The sequence below is a fragment of the Schistocerca piceifrons genome, chromosome 9 (genome assembly GCF_021461385.2).
Source record: "Schistocerca piceifrons isolate TAMUIC-IGC-003096 chromosome 9, iqSchPice1.1, whole genome shotgun sequence".
In the NCBI taxonomy this organism is placed as follows: domain Eukaryota; kingdom Metazoa; phylum Arthropoda; class Insecta; order Orthoptera; family Acrididae; genus Schistocerca; species Schistocerca piceifrons.
In genome coordinates this window covers 177,392,230-177,410,659 of record NC_060146.1, presented here as the reverse complement: position 1 = coordinate 177,410,659, position 18,430 = coordinate 177,392,230, and the positions used below count along the sequence as shown (strand labels likewise).

The 18,430-nt window shown below is 43.4% G+C and overlaps 1 protein-coding gene across 1 annotated transcript in view; it reads right to left on the bottom strand.

Moving 5' to 3' along the window:
* LOC124716828 (cytochrome P450 4C1-like) overlaps positions 1-18,430 on the bottom strand; it is a 75,861-nt gene that overhangs the window by 41,815 nt on the left and 15,616 nt on the right. Inside the window, exon 3 of the mRNA XM_047243382.1 lies at positions 13,106-13,336. Coding sequence (XP_047099338.1) covers positions 13,106-13,336 — 231 coding nt within the window. The remainder of the gene's footprint in view (positions 1-13,105; positions 13,337-18,430) is intronic.

The window sequence follows — 18,430 nt, the reverse complement described above, 5'->3', positions numbered from 1 at the left end:
TTAGCCACAGCCTAGGGGATGTTTCTAGAATGAAATTTTCACTCTACAGCGGAGTGTGTGCTGATATGAAACTTCCTGGCAGATTAAAACTGTGTGCCGGACCGAGACTCGAACTCGGGACCTCTGCCTTTCGCGGGCAAGTGCTCTACAAGGTTCTGCAAGGTTCTGCAAGGTTCGCAGGAGAGCTTCTGTAAAGTTTGGAAGGTAGGAGACGAGGTTCTGGCAGAAATAGAGCTGTGAGAAGCGGGTGAGGGTCTTGCGAGGGTAGCTCAGTCGGCAGAGCACTTGCCCGCGAAAGGGAAAGGTCCCGAGTTCGAGTCTCGGTCCGGCACACAGTTTTAATCTGCCAGGAAGTTTCAACCTTTGTTTTATTAGTGGAGATTTTCATGTTATATTTAGGACCAAACAAATTAACACGATAAACGGCTCCTTGAAGATTATCCTCATTTTCTTAAATTATTATTTGATCATCTGCCTATAATAGATTATTAAACCACTTCTGTATTTTGGTATTAATGCCGTAGGTGATATTTTGTTGCCAAGCCCTGACTAGGTCATGTACGCAGACGTTGAATAAAGTTGGAGACAGGCCATATCCTTGTCTGACTCCCTGTGTTGTTGTTCCCTGTTTAGACAAACTATGTTCATCTTCGATTGTTGTTTTCGTCTACTTGCACATAGCTTCTACAGATTTAATTAAACGCTTTGGGAAGCCTCTTTTTTTCCTTACTCTGCCACAGTAGAACTCTTTTCACTTTATCAAAAGCTTTTTACATAATCCAAAAATGCTGTTTGCGTATGTTAGTTAATTCTTTCCGTTTCTCTACCAGATCTTTTGTACTAAAAGTACCATCACTGCAGGATCTTCCTTTTCTAAAACCTATTTGTTATTCTAATAAAACTGTCTCAGAGATAGGGTGCAATCTATTATTTGAGATAATGCTATGGATTTTATACCCTGCATTGAGGCTAATTCCTGAATATACTTTTGGGTCGTTTCTGTGGCGTTATGAAGTTTTTACATTTATATTGCCTGCATCTTTCTCTTTTTAGTTCACGTGTCTCATTAAAATCTACGCTGTTCAAAAAGATTTCAGTCTTGCAGCCGGTCGTCGTAAACTTCATTCGCCGGGAAAATTTCAAATTTTACATCAAAAAGTACGCTGTTGAGTATCGACCATTGATGTCATTTTCATTTTCGTTACTGATTAGCTCCAACGATTTCTGCTGCTTTTCTTTCTTTTCCTGCAATTAGATGTTCTTGAGCATGCGATTGCAGTAAATATTATATGCTTGTTGTTTTCCTTTCTCTGCTTGGTCTATGTCTTCATCCTGAAGTTTTAAGTGTCTCTTTCTTCTGTGCATTATTTACTTATTTATTTACTTTTTAGCCAAGAACCTCGTCACTGTTTTCGAAGACTCATTTTTAATGATATGCTGTTCTTCTTCAGTCGTATCCGTTGCATTTTCAGTAGTTAATTTATCAGCTAGTTTCGTCGGATAGAGATATGAAATACTCCCCCTTGCCAGAGGTGTGTCTCATATTTTTCTAAATATCTAGGACTATTTTCCTGTCTCAATTTTTCTCCATCTGGCCGAGATTTGAAACTTATAACATACCATACAGTTATCTGAGGGAATACTGTATGCACCAAAACATGTGTTTCAATCTGTCGTGGTGCTATTCTGGTGTTAACAATTTCATAATCAGCAAGGGATCCAGTTCCTCTTTCCCTGCCTGAATATTTATCAGTTTCTGTCTTTCGAAAGAACGTGTTGGTTATCGTCAAGGAGTTAAAAGCGGAGAAGTATATAAGCTTTTGGCCGTTTTTGTTGGTGTGTTTTTCCTTATATTCCCACTAACGTTGTAATGATGTTTCGCCAGTTTTAACGTCGTCTATGAGAATTAAAAGATGGTCTCATCATTGTGCTGGGCGAGTTCTTGTAATTATTCATAGAAGATATCCGTTTCTTCATCTCAAGCCTGTTTTCGAGTGTAAATGCATACCACACACAGATGTCCGCCATCAGTCTTAAAACGAGCTATCGTTACCTCTCAATAATATATGAGTAACAGCCTATTTTATTATAAAAATCGTGAATGGTACCTTTCAATTGCGTTTTTGTTTCCGTTATGAGGCTGATGTTGCCTTGTTCCTTTGACAAAATTTGGATGACTTTTGTCACCATAAAAGCCAGTTCACCTTTTATGTTCCATGGTAATAACTCAAGGATGTCCCTTATTTCATCTCGACGCACTTTTCCATTGCGTGTTCGTCGCCTTTTTGACCCATCCGCTTTTTCTTTAATGTTCTTTTTCCTTTATTGAATTTCGATTCCCCCCAAAGGGGGCGGGCTGGCAGTAGCTTAGTACACTGCTCTTCAGCCTACATAATTATTAGAACATAAGAAGATAAGAAACAATAAAAGCAGGCGATGAAACGGTGACTTAAATTGTAAAACGGTGGAAAATTGTGGAAAGTTGAAACATAAAACAAAGGAGTAGGCGATGCTAATAAAATACATAAGACAGACAGGTAAACTAGTAGACAGACAATTAAAAAACATGGCGACAGTCTGGTTTCTGTTTGCAAGAGATATAAAAATCACACGCAGCGACAGTATGGTGTCCCTTCACAACACTTTGGAAAAGATGCACAACACTTAACACTCACCGGAAACACACACTAAAAAGTCGGCAAGAAAATGACACACCACAGCCAAGGGCAGATGGGGGGGTGGGGACCTGGACAGATGGGGGGAAAAAAGGGGGGAGGAGAGGAAAAACGAAGGGGGGGCGGGAACCGACGCAGGGAGAGGGCTCATAAGGACGGCAGGGTAGATGCAAGAGGGAATGGGGAAAGGCAGAGGAGGGAAATGCAAAAGGACTCGGGGGAGAGAAGGGAGGCAGAGAGAGAGGGTAGGAAGGGAAAAAACAGAATGGAAAGGGGGGAGGGAGCCCAGGAAATGGACAGAGGAAGGGAGGGGGAGGTGAGGATCAGAATTGATAGGAGGGATAAATGGAAGGAGAGAAGGCATCATCCAGGATGGGGAGTCGGCAGAAGCCACCTTGGGAAAGGAGATGGTTAGAGGTGGAGGGTAGGGGAAGGGGGGACAAAGGAGAAGGTGCGGCAGAGGGTGGGGCTTTTTCTTTAAGTGATTAGCAAGTATTTAAAGGTGCCTCATGGCCGCCTTACGAGTACTGCGCAGGGTAAGCGTGATGGGGCGGCCATCTCTGAGGTTCCACTTCAGCTTGTCTGTTAATTGACTGCAACGGAGAAGGTTGATGTTTCCATTCATTAACGGGGCACGTGGTGTTAAATTACCTCGATGATCATTGCAGTCTGTGTCTGCTCATTAGGTACAGTTTTGGTTTTTTGTCTTGGTGATGTAATTTTAATCGACAGCATTATAGACTACTGGAATACAAAAATTAGAACACCTGTATGGACGTTGAAAATTTTGACTCGGTGATGGAATATGCCACCTAGGGTATAGTACATGTACTAATAGTAGTTTCAACGTCATCCGCCAACAGACAGCATAGTGGCATAGCTATCACAGCGCCATCCGTGTGTACACTTTAATAGGGAATGCACCCAGCCAGGAGGCTCACTGTAGTGCACCCATGTGATGGACACACACTTGTGCTTCCGACAACCATACGAGTGGGTATGGTCTCCCGAGAGGTGGGCTGGTACTTTCAGAGAATTGCCACCAAAGTATAATGTGTTGCGTCAGTTCTACAGCGATGCTGGTATCACTGGTCATTAAAACCTTCACACACATGTATACAAGATTGGACGCCCATGCAGCCAGGATCGTCGTATTATAAGGGCAGCAGTGGCAGATCGTATAGCTACCAAAGCACAGACAAGAGGGCTTGTGAGCACAGAAGTCTCAACGCGAACTGGTGCAAACCGGTCACCCAAACCTCTAACCCGTCTTCCACTCATGCGACATCATTGACGTGGAAGATGAAATGACCCACAGTGGTCTTCAGTGTGCGTGTGAAATCTTATGGGACTTAACCGCTAAGGTCATCAGTCCCTAAGCTTACACACTACTTAAACTAAATTATCCTCAGGACAAACTCACACACCCATGCCCGAGGGAGGACTCGAACCTCCGCCGGGACCAGCCTCATGGTCTTCAGTGATGAAAGCAGATTCTGCCTGCACACAAGTGTTCGTCGTTTACGCGTACAACGTAGTTCCAGTTTTCAAGGAGGGTCGTCGAGCAGATGCGCAAAACTACAGGCCTATATCTCTGACATCGACCTCTTGTAGAATTTAAGAACACGTTTTTTGCTGGCGTATCATGTCATTTCTGGAAACCCAGAATCTACTCTGCAGGAATCAACATGGATTCCGGAAACAGCGGTCGTATGAGACCCAACTCGCTTTATTTGTTCATGAGACCCAGAAAATATTAGATACGGGCTCCCAGGTAGATGCCGTTTTCCTTGTCTTCCGGAAGGCGTTCGATACAGTTCCGCACTGTCGCCTGATAAACAAAGTAAGAGCCTACGAAATATCAGACCAGCTGCGTGGCTGGACTGAAGAGTTTTTAGCAAACAGAACACAGCATGTTGTTCGCAATGGAGAGACGTCTACTGACGTTAAGGTAACCTCTGGCGTGCCACAGGGGAGTGTTATGGAACCACTGCTTTTCACAATATGTGTAAATGATCTAGTAGATAGTGTCGGAAGTTCTATGCTGCTTTTCGCGGATGATGCTGTAGAATACAGAGAATTCGCAGCATTAGAAAATTGCAGCGAAATGTAGGAAGATATGCAGCGGATAGGCACTTGGTGCAGGCAGTGGCAACTGACCCCCAACATCGACAAATGTAAAGTATTGCGAATACAGAGAAAGAAGGATCCTTTATTGTATGATCATAGCGGATTGTATGATCATAGTGGAACAAACACTGGTAGTAGTTACTTCTGTAAAATATCTGGGAGTATGTGTACGGAACGATTTGAAGTGGAGTGATCATATAAAATTAATTGTTGGTAAGGCGGGTGCCAGGTTGAGAGTCATTGGGAGAGTCCTTAGAAAATGTAGTCCATCAACAAAGGAGGTGGCTTACAAAACACTAGTTCGGCCTATACTTGAGTATTGCTAATCAATGTGGGATCCGTACCAGGTCGGGTTGACAGAAGAGACAGAGAAGATCCAAAGAAGAGCGGCGCGTTTTGTCACAGGATTATTTGGTAAGCATGATAGCGTTACGGAGATGTTTAGCAAATTCAAGTGGCAGACTCTGCAAGAGAGGTGTTCTGCATCGCGGTGTAGCTTGCTGTCCAGGTTTCGAGAGGATGCGTTTCTGGATGAGGTATCGAATATATTGCTTCCCCCTGCTTATACCTCCCGAGGAGATCACGAATGTAAAATTAGAGAGATTCGAGCGCGCACTGAGGCTTTCAGACAGTCGTTCTTCCCGCGAACCATACGCGACTGGAACAGGAAAGGGAGGTAATGACAGTGGCACGTAAAGTGCCCTCCTCCACACACCGTTGGATGGCTTGCGAAGTATAAATGTTATTTTGCTCCCCAAGTAGCAAAACTCCTTTACTACTTTAAGTGTTTCATTTCCTAATCTAATTCCCTCAGCATCACCCGACTTAATTTGACTACATCCCATTATCCTCGTTTTGCTTTTGTTGATGTTCGTCTTATACCCTCCTATCAAGACACTGTCCATTCCGTTCAACAGCTCTTCCAAGTCCTTTGCTGTCTGTGTCAGAATTACAGTGTCATCGGCGAACCTCAAAGTTTTTATTTCTTCTCCATGGATTTTAATTCCTACTCCGAACTTATCTTTTGTTTCCTTTACTGCTTGCTCAATATACAGTTATAAAATCTTATTGTAATCAAATACGAAACTTACAAGAACATCATTTTTTGACATAGTCTCCTTGCGTTTCAACGTACTTGGTCCATCGTTGTACAAGCTTCCTGATGCCCTCATAAAAGAAGGTTCTCGTTTGAGCTGCGAGCCAGGAATGCACCGCTTCCTTCACTGCTTCGTCCGATGCAAATCGACGGCCCCTTAATGCGTGAGTAGATCAAACAAGTGACAGTCAGAAGGGGCAAGAACGGGACTATGTGGAGGATGATCCAGTACTTCAAATTTGAGTTTCTGGAGCGTTTCAGCAGTGTGGGCAGCAGTATGCGGACGGGCATTGTCGTGCAACAACACAACACCTTTTGACAGCAATCCTCGGCGTTTGCTTCGAATTGCAGGCTTTAGCCTGGCAGTCAGCATCTCACTGTAACGTACACTGTTTATTGTTGTGCCACTTTCCCCATAATGTTCCAGTACTGGACCTTGTGCGTCCCAAAAACCGCAAGCATCAGTTTTCCTGCGGACTGCTGGGTCTTGAACTTTTTCTTGCACGGCGAATTTGGATTTTTCCATCCCATACTCTGCCGTTTACTCTCCAGCTCGTAATGATGGATCCATGTTTCTTCACCAGTATTGATCCTGTCTGAGAAGTTGTCCCCTTCGTTACCACAGCGATCCAAATGTTTCTTGCAGATGTCCAATCGCGTTTGTTTATGCATCTGTGTGAGTTGTTTTAGGACCCATCTTGCACAAACTGTATGAAACACAAGTCTGTTGTGGATGGTTTCGTAGGCAGAACCGTGGCTAATTTACAGACGGTGTGCCACTTCGTCAATGCCGGCCGGTGTGGCCATGCTGTTCTAGGCGCTTCAGTCTGGAACCGCGCGACCGCTACGGTTACAGGTTCGTATCCCGCCTCGAGCATGGATGTGTGTGATGTCCTTAGGTTAGTTAGGTTTAAGTAGTTCTCAGTTCTAGGTGACTGATGACCTCAGACGTTAAGTCCCAGAGTGCTCAGAGCCATTTTGAACTTCGTCAATAGTTAATCGTCTGTCTAAGGAGAATCATTTCACGTGAACGCTCAATGGTTTCTTCATTTGTGGCGGTAAATGGTCGTCCGACTCCTTCATCGTGCGTAACACTTGCGCGACTGCTTCGGAATTTTTCAGTCCATTCATAGACACTCCATAGTGGCAAACGCTGTTCCCGTACTGTACCGAAAGTCTTCGATGAATTTCGGCCCCTGATACACCTTCCGACCAAAAAAAACGGATCACTGAAAGTTGCTCTTCTTTGGTGCAAATTGACAGCGGAGCAGCCGTGATTCACAGCACGGCAGCGATAACGAAACTAATCTAGCAGCTTGAAAATTGCAAAGAAATAACAACAAATAAACAAATCATGAGTCATCAACGTAAAACGACAGTACTACCAAAAAAGCAAAAATGTAACTAAATTGCGGATCATAATTGACTTACCCTCGTAATATGGGTGTTTCAGCATGGGTCGATACTTCAAAACTGCCTGTGCTATTGATCTGCAAATGCAATCGTTTCATATACTCCATACGCAGTGTTGCAACAATAAATGTTGAGTGAATTTTAAACCACTAAAAGTGTGTACTAATTTTTTGTGGTGCTGTCCTTTGGTTGTACGAAGTTTGTAACTGACTTTTCAGTGGCTCCAGTGGTAGTGGCCAATCGCCAGGTAACCGTAGTTCTCACACTGTGTTACCTGTCATGTAGGTAGATGAAGATCCTTGTCAAGTGGATGTGGTGGCGCGTTGGCAACACTGTCTCCTGCCCCTGCAATCTGTCAATCATGAACTCGTTTCTTCTGAGCTTCAATTCTGTTCCATTGTTCCCTCAGAGAAGGGCCTCTGGGCTGTGGAGAGTAGACAGAGACTACATTTTATTTAGTACAATATATAAAACGACTGGTTCGTATGCTATGTTGGACGATGCTGCCTCTGTCCTCTTTGTCTCAATAATGTAATTATGTATTTTCTTTTGCTGTTAACTTTTAGGAAGCGGACAGTGAAAGGCTTGATTGATAACAGTCAACCTCTCCGTTCCCTTGTTTCACACATGTGGACCTTCGTTCAATATTTTTTTCTTCGCTTATAGACCAATGGTCTGCGAATGTGGACTTTCTTGCTCTTAGTTTTAAAACCATGGCGGAGCATCTCGCAAGGGACGATTCGTGTATTAGTGTACAGCTGGTCGTACGCTGGAAGTGGTTACTTCTACAAACTGGAAACTATATACATAATTATTGTACCTAAATATTTTTGCGTAACGATCGTTAACCATTCTAGACGTCGAGAATTAGTTTAGATTTATATAAATTTTGTTCGTTATTATGAAATAGTCCATTTTCTGAAGGTCATCGTTCGTGATCTCAGATTATAAGCATATTTGCTGGTTTCGATTTGGTCTTTCTACACTCTACCGCAATGCATGAAATTTTAACCTATGAATAATTAGAAGCTCTTCTTAATGACAGCAGTACGTAGTTATCTGAGTGGGAAGATGACCGATTCTCGTTTTTGATGAAGACTGTCCTGCTCAGCTTGATGAAACTGACTGGTAAAAAATAAGAACGTTCAGATGTCATGACAGTAACGAAAAGAAGAGAAATTTCATATACAGTGAAATCCTCCGACAGTGAAGACGTGGATGATGTACAAAATATGAATGAAACCCTTGAAGAGCTGAGTTGCAATCAATTTCAGAAGTTAGATTCAGTGTTGGCCCACCAAAAAAATTTGTTGAAGCAATGAAAGCCTCAAAATGCAGGAAATCTGGTGCAATTCCAAGATGAGACATATTGGCGTCAAATGTGAAATGTACTTATGAATTGAGAAAACTATTAGATCTAGAGCTAATCATAAAACGTACTGTCAAAATTTATTTACTTAGACTAGCAAATCATTACTTGCCAAAAATTATTGTATAATTATTATTTTCTTGCATCTATGAAGTTGTTTTAGAGCATCAACATAAACCTGTTCTGCAAATTATATATTTTAAAAATATTGTCATTAAAAATCGTATTTCCTGTGCATATTAGTATATAAATTTAACTATTTGAAATATTATATATACCTCTGAATAACATGATTTTTTTAACGAAAGGGAAAGAAAGTACGCCGCGCGGGATTAGCCGAGCGGTCTAAGGTGCTGCAGTCATGGACTGTGCGGCTGGTCCCGGCGGAGGTTCGAGTCCTCCCTCGGGCATGAATGTGCGTGTGTTTCTCCTTAGGAGCAGTTAAGTCCCATAAGATTTCACACACATTTTTAGAACCGTGTTAGTCGGATATAAAACTTGAAAATATACTGCATTCAGTGCTGTATCAAACATATCTGTAAGTTATTTAACTTTTTCACAATTAAAGGTTACTTTCGTATAACTGACTTATGAACACCCTGTATTTCTTATTCCGTATGACACTGATCGTTAAGTTTATCGAAGAGCTTCATCGCTGGTTATACACTACTGGCCATTAAAATTGCTACGCCAAGAAAAAATGCAGATGATAAACGGGTATCCATTGGACAAATATATTATACTAGAATTGACATGTGATTACATTTTCATGCAATTTGGGTGCATAGATCCTGAGAAATCAGTACCCAGAACAACCACCTCTAGCCGTAATAACGGCCTTGATACCCCTGGGCATTGAGTCAAACAGAGCTTAGATGGCGTGTACAGGTACAGCTGTCCATGCAGCTTCAACACGATACCACAGTTCATCAAGAGTAGTGACTGGCGTATTGTGACGAGCCAGTCGCTCGGCCACCATTGACCGGACGTTTTCTATTGGTGAGAGATCTGGAGAATGTGCTGGCCAGGGCAGCAGTCGAACATTTTCTGTATCCAGAAAGGCCCGTACAGGACCTGAAAGATGCGGTCGTCCATTTTCCTGCTGAAATGTAGGGTTTCGCAGGGACTGAATGAAGGGTAGAGCCAAAGGTCGTAACACATCTGAAATGTATAATGTAGAAACCTATTCAAGGAACTGGGTATTCTGATAACTGCTTCTCTGTATATGTATTCCTTAATGAGATTTGATGAAAATAGTTTGTCTCTATTTCTGGCCAATAGCTCAATGCATAGTATCAATACTAGGAATAAGAACAATGTACATTCACCTCCTCCACTGCTCGCGGCTCACCTCCAACTAAGCAACGTTGTTTAGGTTTTTATGTTGGTAACGCCACGTAGCGCTCTGTATGAAAATCACTGACTGTGCTGTGTGCAGTCTGTGGCTGGTTGGACTCATTGTTGGAATATTCCCTTGTGTAGTGTTGGGTTGTCGGATGGAAACAGCGCGTAGCGTTGCTCAGTTGGAGGTGTGCCACCAGCTGTGGTGGATGTGGGGAGAGAGATGCCAGAGTTTTGAGAGGTTGCTACAAGCGGACGATCTGGACGTGTGTCCGCGAGAAAAAGGAAATTTTTAAAGATGGAGGTCATGAATGGATAGATATATATGATGACTTTTGAACATTATTAAGGTAAATACATTGTTTTTTCTCTATCAAAATTTTTCATTTGCTAACTATGCCTATCGCCTATCAGTAGTTAGTGGCTTCAGTAGTTAGAATCTTTTATTTAGCTGGCAGTATTGGCGCTCGCTGTATTCTAGTAGTTCGAGTAACGAAGATTTTTGTGAGGTAAGTGATTTGTGAACGGTATAGTTTAATGTTAGTCAGGGCCATTCTTTTGTAGGGATTATTGAAAGTCAGATTGCGTTGCGCTATAAATATTGTGTGTCAGTATAGTGTTGATCAGAATAGGTAAAGAACGAAATGTCTGAGTGCGTTCAGTTCTGCTCAGCTGTTTGAAAATCAAATAATGTAAGAGGTTTATCAGCACAGTAATTCATAAATTTTTCTAAGGGGACGTTTCAAGGTTCAAGAGAGAACACCAGTCAAATACTTAGGATCTCGGTTTACCACGGACAGCAACTTAAAAAAGGACATCAAGGAAAGAATAGCAGTCGGAACGAAATGCATGGATTCCCTCAGAGAGACGCTCGTTTCTAAATCGATGTCAGAGATCACTGAGATGAAAATCTACAGCACAGTGATATGCCCAGCAGTAATACATGGAGCATGACTAAGCGAGAAAAGGAAAAACTATTAATATTTGAAAGAAGAGTAATGAAGAAGATATGGGGACTTGTTTTACATAACGGAGAATGAAAGAGGAGGAGAAACGAGGAAATTTACCTTCTGATGCCACAACCAACTATCCTGCAGAAGATAAAGAGCAAAAGAATACAATGGGTGGGCCATGTAGCACGTATGCCAGATGGAAGTCAGCCGAAGATGGCACTAGAGGGGAAACCAAACACCAAACGCCCCATTGGACAATCAAGGCAGAGCTGCATGGACGACCTGGCGAAGGACCTAGCAGTCCTGGGAATTGAAGACACCTGGAGGAACCGGGCACAAACAGGGAGGAATGGAGGCAGTTTGTGGAAGCAGCGCGTGGTCTGCAGGGCCTGTGATCTCTGGATATCTATCTATCTGTATATACAGGGTGTTACAAAAAGGTACGGCCAAACTTTCAGGAAACATTCCACACACACAAAGAAAGAAAATATGTTATGTGGATATGTGTCCGGAAACGCTTACTTTCCATGTTAGAGCTCATTTAATTTCGTCAGTATGTACTGTACTCCTTCGATTCACCGCCAGTTGGCCCAATTGAAGGAAGGTAACGTTGACTTCGGTCCTTGTGTTGACATGCGACTCATTGCTCTACAGTACATCAAGCACATCAGAACGTAGCATCAACAATTTAGTGTTCAGCACGAACGTGGTTTTGCAGTCAGTGCAGTGTTTACAAATGCGGAGTTGGCAGATGCCCATTTGATGTATGGATTAGCAAGGAGAAATAGCCGTGGTGCGGTACGTTTGTATCGAGACAGATTTCCAGAACGAAGGTGTCCCGACAGGAAGACGTTCGAAGCAATTGATCAGCGTCTTAGGAGCACGGAACATTCCAGCCTATAACTCGCGACTGGGGGAAGACCTAGAACGACGAGGACACCTGCAATGGACGAGGAAATTCTTCGTGCAGTTGACGATAACCGTAATGTCAGCGTCAGAGAAGCTGCTGCTGTACAAGGTGACGTTGACCATGTCACTGTATGGAGAGTGCTACGGGAGAACCAGTTGTTTCCGTACCATGTACAGCGTGTGCAGTGACTATCAGCAGCTGATTGGCCTCCACGGGTATACTTCTGCGAATGCTTCATCCAACAATGTGTCAATCCTCATTTCAGTGCAAATGTTCTCTTTACGGATGAGGCTTCATTCCAACGTGATCAAATTGTAAATTTTTCACAATCAACATGTGTGGGCTGACGAGAATACGCACGCAATTGTGCAATCACGTCATCAACACAGATTTTCTGTGAACGTTTGGGCAGGCATTGTTGGTGATGTCTTGATTGGGCCCCATGTTCTTCCACCTACGCTCAATGGACCACGTTATCATGATTTCATACGGGATACTCTACCTGTGCTTCTAGAACACGTGCCTATACAAGTACGACACAACATGTGGTTCATGCACGATGGAGCTCCTGCAGATTTCAGTCGAAGTGTTCGTACGCTTCTCAACAACAGATTCGGTGACCGATGGATTGGTAGTGGCGGACCAATTCCATGGCCTCCACGCTCTGCTGACCTCAACCTTCTTGACTTTCATTTATGGGGGCATTTGAAAGCTCTTGTCTACGCAACCCCGGTACCAAATGTAGAGACTCTTCGTGCTCGTATTGTGGACGGCTGTGATACAATACGCCATTCTCCAGAGCTGCATCAGCGCATCAGGGATTCCATGCGACGAGGGGTGGATGCATGTATCCTCGCTAACGGAGGACATTTTGAACATTTCCTGTAACAAAGTGTTTGAAGTCACGCTGGTACGTTCTGTTGCTGTGGTTTTCCATTCCATGATTAATGTGATTTGAAGAGAAGTAATAAAATGAGCTCTAACATGGAAAGTAAGCGTTTCCGGACACACGTCCACATAACATATTTTCTTTCTTTGTGTGTGAGGAATGTTTCCTGAAAGTTTAGCCGTACCTTTTTGTAACACACTGTAGATGTAGAAGTAGATGTAAACTCTGTTTCTGCGGGTTGTTACTAGTTTTCACTAGCTAACGACCCACCATAGTTACCAAGGTGATGGCTCACACTGTAAAGTTAACGACTAGGTAAATAAACGTACCTGCACAAGGCGGACGGCCTCAGACAAGGCGGCCACGAAGTCCCGGTTGGTCGGGCCCCCGTCTGCCCCGTCATCCGCACTCGTGCTTCCCATGGCGGTCTCCACGATCATCTCCAGCGTGGTCAGGGACACCAGGGGGAACAGGTACACCTCCTGCCCACACGTCGCGGCCAGGCGTTTCGTCAGAACCTCAGCGCCCGCGTTAAAAACCTCCAAGAACTGCTCCAGAATCTGCAGCAGGTGCATATTGATAAAACTTTCAACCCTATAATACGTTAAATCGTTTCGCTTTTGCTACTCTTGCCATAAGAATTGTCATCATCGTGGGTACAGAAGTCACCGATTTCATATTTTTTTATTCACTTATACAGGGTGGTCCACTGATAGTGTTGTTGTTGTTATGGTCTTCAGTCCTGAGACTGGTTTAATGCAGCTCTCCATGCTACCCTATCCTGCAAGCTTCTTCATCTCCCAGTACCTACTGCAACCCACATCCTTCTAAATCTGCTTAGTGTATTCATTTCTTGGTCTCCCACTACGATTTTTACCCTCCACGCTGCCTTCCATGCTAAATTTGTGATCCCTTGATGCCTCAGAACACGTCCTACTAACCGGTCCCTTCTTTTTGTCGAGTTGTGCCACATACTCCTCTTCTCCCCAATTCTATTCAATACCTCCTCATTAGTTATGTGATCTACCCATCTAATCTTCAGCATTCTTCTGCAGCACCACATTTCGAAAGCTTCTATTCTCTTCTTGTCCAAACTATTTATCGTCCGTGTTTCACTTCCATATATGGCTACACTCCATACAAATACTTTCAGAAACGACTTCCTGACACTTAAATCAATACTTGATGTTAACAAATTTCTGTTCTTCAGAAACGCTTTCCTTGCCATTGCCAGTCTACATTTTATATCCTCTCTACTTCGACCATCATCAGTTATTTTGCTCCCCGAATAGCAAAGCTCCTTTACTACTTTAAGTGTCTCATTTCCTAATCTAATTCCCTCAGCATCACCCGACTTAATTCGACTACATTCCATTATCCTCGTTTTGCTTTTGTTGATGTTCATCTTATATCCTCCTTTCAAGACACTGTCCATTCCGTTCAACTGCTCTTCCAAGTCCTTTGCTGCCTCTGATAGAATTACAATGTCATCGGCGAACCTCAGAGTTTTTATTTCTTCTCCATGGATTTTAATACCTACTCCGAATTTTTCTTTTGTTTCCTTTACTGCTTGCTCAATGTACAGATTGAATAACATCGGGGATAGGCTACAACCCTGTCTCACTCCCTTCCCAACCACTGCTTCCCTTTCATGCCCCTCGACTCTTATAACTGCCATCTGGTTTCTGTACAAATTGTAAATAGCCTTTCGCTCCCTGAATTTTATTCCTGCCGCCTTCAGAATTTGAAAGAGAGTATTCCAGCCAACATTGTCAAAAGCTTTCTCTAAGTCTACAAATGCTAGAAACGTAGGTTTGCCTTTCCTTAATCTTTCTTCTAAGATAAGTCGTAAGGTCAGTATTGCCTCACGTGTTCCAATATTTCTACGGAATCCAAACTGATCTTCCCCGATGTCGGCTTCTACTAGTTTTTCCATTCGTCTGTAAAGAATTCGCGGTAGTATTTTGCAGCTGTGACTTATTAAACTGATAGTTCGGTAATTTTCACATCTGTCAACACCTGCTTTCTTTAGGATTGGAATTATTATATTCTTCTTGAAGTCTGAGGGTATTTCGCCTGTCTCATACATACTGCTCACCAGATGGTAGAGTTTTGTCAGGACTGGCTCTCCCAAGGCCATCAGTAGTTCTAATGGAATGTTGTCTACTCCCGGGGCCTTGTTTCGACACAGGTCTTTCGGTGCTCTGTCAAACTCTTCACGCAGAATCGTATCTCCCATTTCATATTCATCTACATCCTCTTCCATTTCCATAACATTGTCCTCAAGTACATCGCCCTTGTATAGACCCTCTATATACTCCTTCCACCTTTCTGGTTTCCCTTCTTTGCTTAGAACTGGGTTTCCATCTGAGCTCTTGATTTTCATACAAGTCGTTCTATTTTCTCCAAAGGTCTCCAAATATCTCACGAAATAAGCATCAAACGAAAAAACTACAAAGAACGAAACTCGTCTAGCTTTAAGAGGGAAACCAGATGGTGTTGGGGTTGGCTGAAGAGCCAACACCGTGTTTCTAGAGGAGGCCGAAATGCACGCGTTTTAGCTCACGCAGGCTGGCGTGAGGAGGGAAGAACTATATTGACGTGAGGTCTGGAACATGACAAGGAATGAGAGTTCAGAAATCGGACATAATTAGTTTGATACTTTAATCCATTAATGAGGAACGTCGATCTTGACGCTACATGATTCACAATCTTATCTGTTCAGAAGACATATAGTAACTGAATATGGCGCCTTGCTAGGTCGTAGCGAATGACGTAGCTGAAGGTTATGCTAAACTGTCGTCTCGGTAAATGAGAGCGTCTGTAAACAGTGAACCATCCCTAGCAAAGTCGGCTGTACAACTGGGGCGAGTGCTAGGGAGTCTCTCTAGACTAGACCTGCCGTGTGGCGGCGCTCGGTCTGCAATCACTGATAGTGGCGACACGCGGGTCCAACGTATACTAACGGACCGCGGCCGATTTAAAGACTACCACTTAGCAAGTGTGGTGTCCGGCGGTGAAACCACAGATGTCGCTATGGTTGGCCCGCTAGATGGCGCTGCCATAGGTCAAACGGATATCAACTGCGCTTTTTTAAATAGAAACCAACATTTTTATTACACATTCGTGTAGTACGTAAAGAAATATGAATGTTTTAATTAGGCCACTTTTCTCACTTTGTGATAGATGGCGCTGTAATAGTCACAAACGTATATGTACGTGGTATCACGTAATATTCCGCCAGTGCGGACGGCATTTCAAATGGTTCAAATGGCTCTGAGCACTATGGGACTTAACATCTGAGGTCATCAGTCCCCTTAGAACTACTTAAACCTAACTAACCTAAGGACGTCACACACATCCATGCCCGAGGCAGGATTCGAACCTGCGACGGTAGCGGTCGCGCGGTTCCAGACTGAAGCGCCTAGAACCGCTCGGCCACCACGGCCGGCCGCGGACGGCATTTGCTTCGTGATACATTACCCGTGTTAAAATGGACCGTTTACCAATTGCGGAAAAAGTCGATATCGTGTTGATGTATGGCTATTGTGATAAAAATGCTCAACAGGCGTGTGCTATGTATGCTGCTCGGTATCCTGGACGACATCGTCCAAGTGTCCGGACCGTTCGCCGGATAGTTACGTTATTTAAGGAAACGAGAAGTGTTCAGCCACAAGTGAAACGTCAACCACGACCTGCAACGAATGATGACGCCCAATTGGAGTTTAAGCTGCTGTCGTGGCTAATCCGCACATCAGTAGCACACAAATAGCGCGAGAATCGGGAATCTCAAAAATGTCGGTGTTGAGAATGCTACATCAACATCGATTGCACCCATACCCTATTTATATGCACCAGGAATTGCATGGCGACGACTTTGAATGTCGTGTACAGTTCTGCCACTGGGCACAAGAGAAATTACGGGATGATGACAGATTTTTTGCACGCGTTACATTTAGCGACGAAGCGTCATTCACCAACAGCGATAACGTAAACCGGCATAAAACGCACTATTGGGCAACAGAATATCCACGATGGCTGCGACAAGTGGAACATTAGCGACCTTGGCGGGTTAATGTATGGTGCAGCATTATGAGAGGAAGGATAATTGGCCCCCATTTTATCGATGGCAATCTAAACGGTGCAATGTATGCTGATTTCCTACGTAATGTTCTACCGATGTTACTACAAGATGTTGCACTGCATGACAGAGTGGCGATGTACTTCCAACATGATGGATGTCCGGCACATAGCTCGCGCGCGGTTGAAGCGGTATTGAATAGCATATTTCATGACAGGTGGATTGGTCGTCGAAGCACCATACCATGGCCCGCACGTTCACCGGATCTGACGTCCCCGGATTTCTTTCTATAGGGGAAAGTTGAAGGACATTTGCTATCGTGATCCACCGACAACGCCTGGCAACCTGCGTCAGCGCATTGTCAACGCATGTGCGAACATTACGGAAGGCGAACTACTCGCTGTTGAGAGGAATGTCGTTACACGTATTGCCAAATTCACTGAGGTTGACGGACATCATTTTGAGCATTTATTGCATTAATGTGGTATTTACAGGTAATCACGCTGTAACAGCATGCTTTCTCAGAAATGATAAGTTCACAAAGGTATATGTATCACATTGGAACAACCGAAATAAAATGTTCAATCGTACCTACCTTCTGTATTTTAATTTAAGAAACCTACCTGTTACCAACTGTTCGTCTTTAATTGTGAGCCATATGTTTGTGACTATTACAGCGCCATCTATCACAAAGCGAAAAAAGTGGTCCAACTAAAACATTCATATTTCTTTACGTACTACACGAATATGTAATAAAAATGGGGGTTCCTATTTAAAAAAACGCAGTTGATATCCGTTTGACCTATGACAGCGCCATCTAGCGGGCCAGCCCTAGCACCATCTGGTTTCCCTCTTCATGCTAGAGAAGTTTCGATCTTTGTAGTTTTTTCGTTTGACGCATATTTCGTGAGATATTTGGCCTGGTCACTATCACTGGACCTCCCTGTATATTATGTGGTAATAATATGAAGTAACTCCTCATTGGGCAAAAGATATTAATTGCTCAATAATTAAAACTACGTGTGGTGTTCACTCACATCTATCTTACAGGCATCCCTTGAAGCAAAATCGGCAGCAAGCCAACACCGACAACGGTAGTTGAGGTGTACATGCCAACTGCGCAACCCCAAGAGAAAGTATGTGAGGATACTGAACGGGTGTTTCAGTAGTCATTTAGGACTGGAATGCGATTGTACAAGAAGGAGTAGGACAAGCGGTTACGGGAGAATATGGGCTGAGTAGTAGGAATGTGAGAGGAGAAAGATTACTTGAGTTCTGCAATAAATTTCAGCTAGTAGTTCAAGAATCGCAGGAGGAGTAGGTATACTTGGGAAATCCCGGGAGATACGAGAAGATTTCAGTTAGATTACATCATGGTTAGGCAGAGATTCCGAAATCTGATATTGGATTGTAACGCGAACCCAGGAGCAGATATAGACTTAGATCCCAATTTAGTAATGGTGAAGAGTAGACTTGGAAGAGCAGTTGAACAGTATGGAAAGTATCTCGAAAGGCATATAAAAGATGAAATTTCAAAAGCAAAACAGGGATAATGGAATGTAGTCGAATGAAA